The 2500-nt window shown below is 38.4% G+C and overlaps 1 protein-coding gene across 1 annotated transcript in view; it reads right to left on the reverse strand.

The window, feature by feature from the left end:
* The window catches only part of LOC125041377 (multidrug resistance-associated protein 1-like), a 68403-nt gene that overhangs the window by 8879 nt on the left and 57024 nt on the right, over nucleotides 1-2500 (reverse strand). The window contains 1 exon segment of the mRNA XM_047636276.1: nucleotides 1718-1807. Coding sequence (XP_047492232.1) covers nucleotides 1718-1807 — 90 coding nt within the window.

Consider the following 2500-nt stretch of genomic DNA (forward strand, 5'->3'; position numbering starts at 1 on the left):
AAATCAAAGAAAAGGGTGAACGGGCGAGACGGGCAGTACTCCTAACTGGCTCATTGGTGACTTAGTACAAGTATAGCCATCTATGTGTATAAACAATCAAACAAGTACTAACAGTGGGCAAAGCACGTGTCTACCCGTCGTATCCGTCGGCAAGGGGTTAAACATATATCTATATATTTATCATATATATTTGTGTGTATATATATATATACACACACACACAATCACACCCATATACATACATATACATATACATATATATTTGTGTGTGTGTGTGTGTGTGTGTGCATGTGTGTGTGAGTGTGTGTGAGTGTGTGCGTGTGTGAGAATGTGTGTGAGTGTGTGCGTGTGTGAGAATGTGTGTGAGAGTGTGAGTGTGTGTGTGTGTGTGAGAGTGTGTGAGTGTGTGAGAATGTGTGAGTGTGTGAGAATGTGTGAGTGTGTGAGAGTGCGTGAGTGTGTGAGAGTGCATGAGTGTGAGAGTGCATGAGTGTGTGAGAGTGTGTGAGTGTGTGAGAGTGCGAGAGTGTGTGAGTGCGTGAGTGTGTGAGAGTGTGTGAGTGCGTGAGTGTGTGAGAGAGTGTGAGTGTGTGAGAGAGTGAGTGTGTGAGAGAGTGTGAGTGTATGAGAGCGTGAGTGGGTGAGAGTGTGGGAGAGAGTGAGTGTGTGAGAGAGTTTGAGTGTATGAGAGAGTGTGAGAGAGTTTGAGTGTGTGAGTGAGTTTGAGTGTATGAGAGAGTGTGAGTGTGTGAGAGAGTTTGAGTGTATGAGAGAGTGAGAGAGTGTGAGAGAGTTTGAGTGTATGAGACAGTGTGAGTGTGTGAGAGTGAGTGTGTGAGAGTGTGAGAGTGTGAGTGTGTGAGAGTGTGAGTGTGTGAAAGAGTGAGTGTGTGAGAGAGTGAGTGTGTGAGAGACTGAGTGTGTGAGAGTGTGAGTGTGTGTGAGTATGAGTGTGTGAGTGTGTGAGTGTGTGAGAATGTGTGAGTGTGTGAGAGAATGAGAGTGTGTGTGAGAGTGTGAGTGCGTGAGAGAATGAGTGTGAGAGAGTGAGAGTGCATGAGAGAAAGTGTGTGTGTGTGTGTGTGTATGTATGTATGTATGTATGTATGTATGTATGTATGTATGTGTGTGTGTGTGTATACATATACATACATACATTATATCAAAATGGGTAATGCAAATCGGGATGAAAAATACAACAGTCTAATATTGAGCAAGATTCTGTGACTATTGTGAATGTAATTTTATATGTGTATATATGTGTATATATATATATATATATATATTTAATTCTTTCTCCCTCATTCTCTCTTTCTCTCTCTCATTCTCGCTTGCTCCCTCTCACTTACTCTCTCTCTCATTCTTTCATTCTCTCTTTCTCTTGTTCTCTCTGTCTCTCTCTCTCATTCTCTTATTCTCATTGTCTTTCTCTTTCTCTCATTCCATTGCTCTTGTTATCTTTCATCCTCTCTCTCTCTCTCTCTCAATCTCTCTCTCTCTCTCTCTCTCTCTCTCTCTCTCTCTCTCTCTCTCTCTCTCTCTCTCTCTCTCTCTCTCTCTCTCTCTCTCAATCTCTCAATCTCTCAATCTCTCAATCTCTCTCTCTCTCTCTCTCTCTCTCTCTCTCTCTCTCTCTCTCTCTCTCTCCCTCTCTCTCTCTCTCTCCATATTTGTATACAAGTATATATCTATAATGTAAGAAAACAATAATCCATACCTGCACAAAATAATATATTATAAGAGTAGGAACCAATACTGCAACGAATAACGGAGTCGAGTAGATAATTACAATGAACGTCGTCAGCACCTTGGGGAAAAATAAAAAATAATTGAGTTTGATGTTCAGCATGGATAAACCTCATATTCAGATAATTATGACAAAAGTAAAATGTAATGAACATTTATCATTATTTATCATATAAAACTAGCTTTAAGTACTTACCATAGTAAATGCTTATTAGTACATGCTATGCTTACCACTAACTTGAACATCTTATAATCATTACATTTTTGTAAACAAATTGTAAAAAATAAGCATCTCAGCCAGCTATTAAAGCTACAAAAACATATAGAGAAAATCAGCCTCCATCACAAATTATACTGCAACATTTTCATACATTAAAAAATTCTAAAGCTGATGAAAATTAACAATATAAGTACTCTACTACTCAGTTACATCAACATAGGATGCATGCATCAGCAAAATTTATTGCAACAGCATATGTCAAAAACAGATATCAAGGGAAGGATTGAAAGGAAACACAAAATGACTACTGCCAGTTTGCAATAGTAGTTACAAGATTATATGCATGTATCAAAGGATGTTAAGCATTCTGAGGATTTCCTTGCAAACCAGGCAAACAAAATAATCTCAATTACCTGAAACACAATTGCTTTAAATTTGTCACACTCATCTAGATCATAAAGACTGGTTAGAATACTGCTTAGATATATTTAAACTTTAAAATCCTTGCACATGATCAACTACTGTGATGAAATA

The sequence above is a fragment of the Penaeus chinensis genome, chromosome 3 (assembly GCF_019202785.1).
Source record: "Penaeus chinensis breed Huanghai No. 1 chromosome 3, ASM1920278v2, whole genome shotgun sequence".
NCBI lineage: Eukaryota > Metazoa > Arthropoda > Malacostraca > Decapoda > Penaeidae > Penaeus > Penaeus chinensis.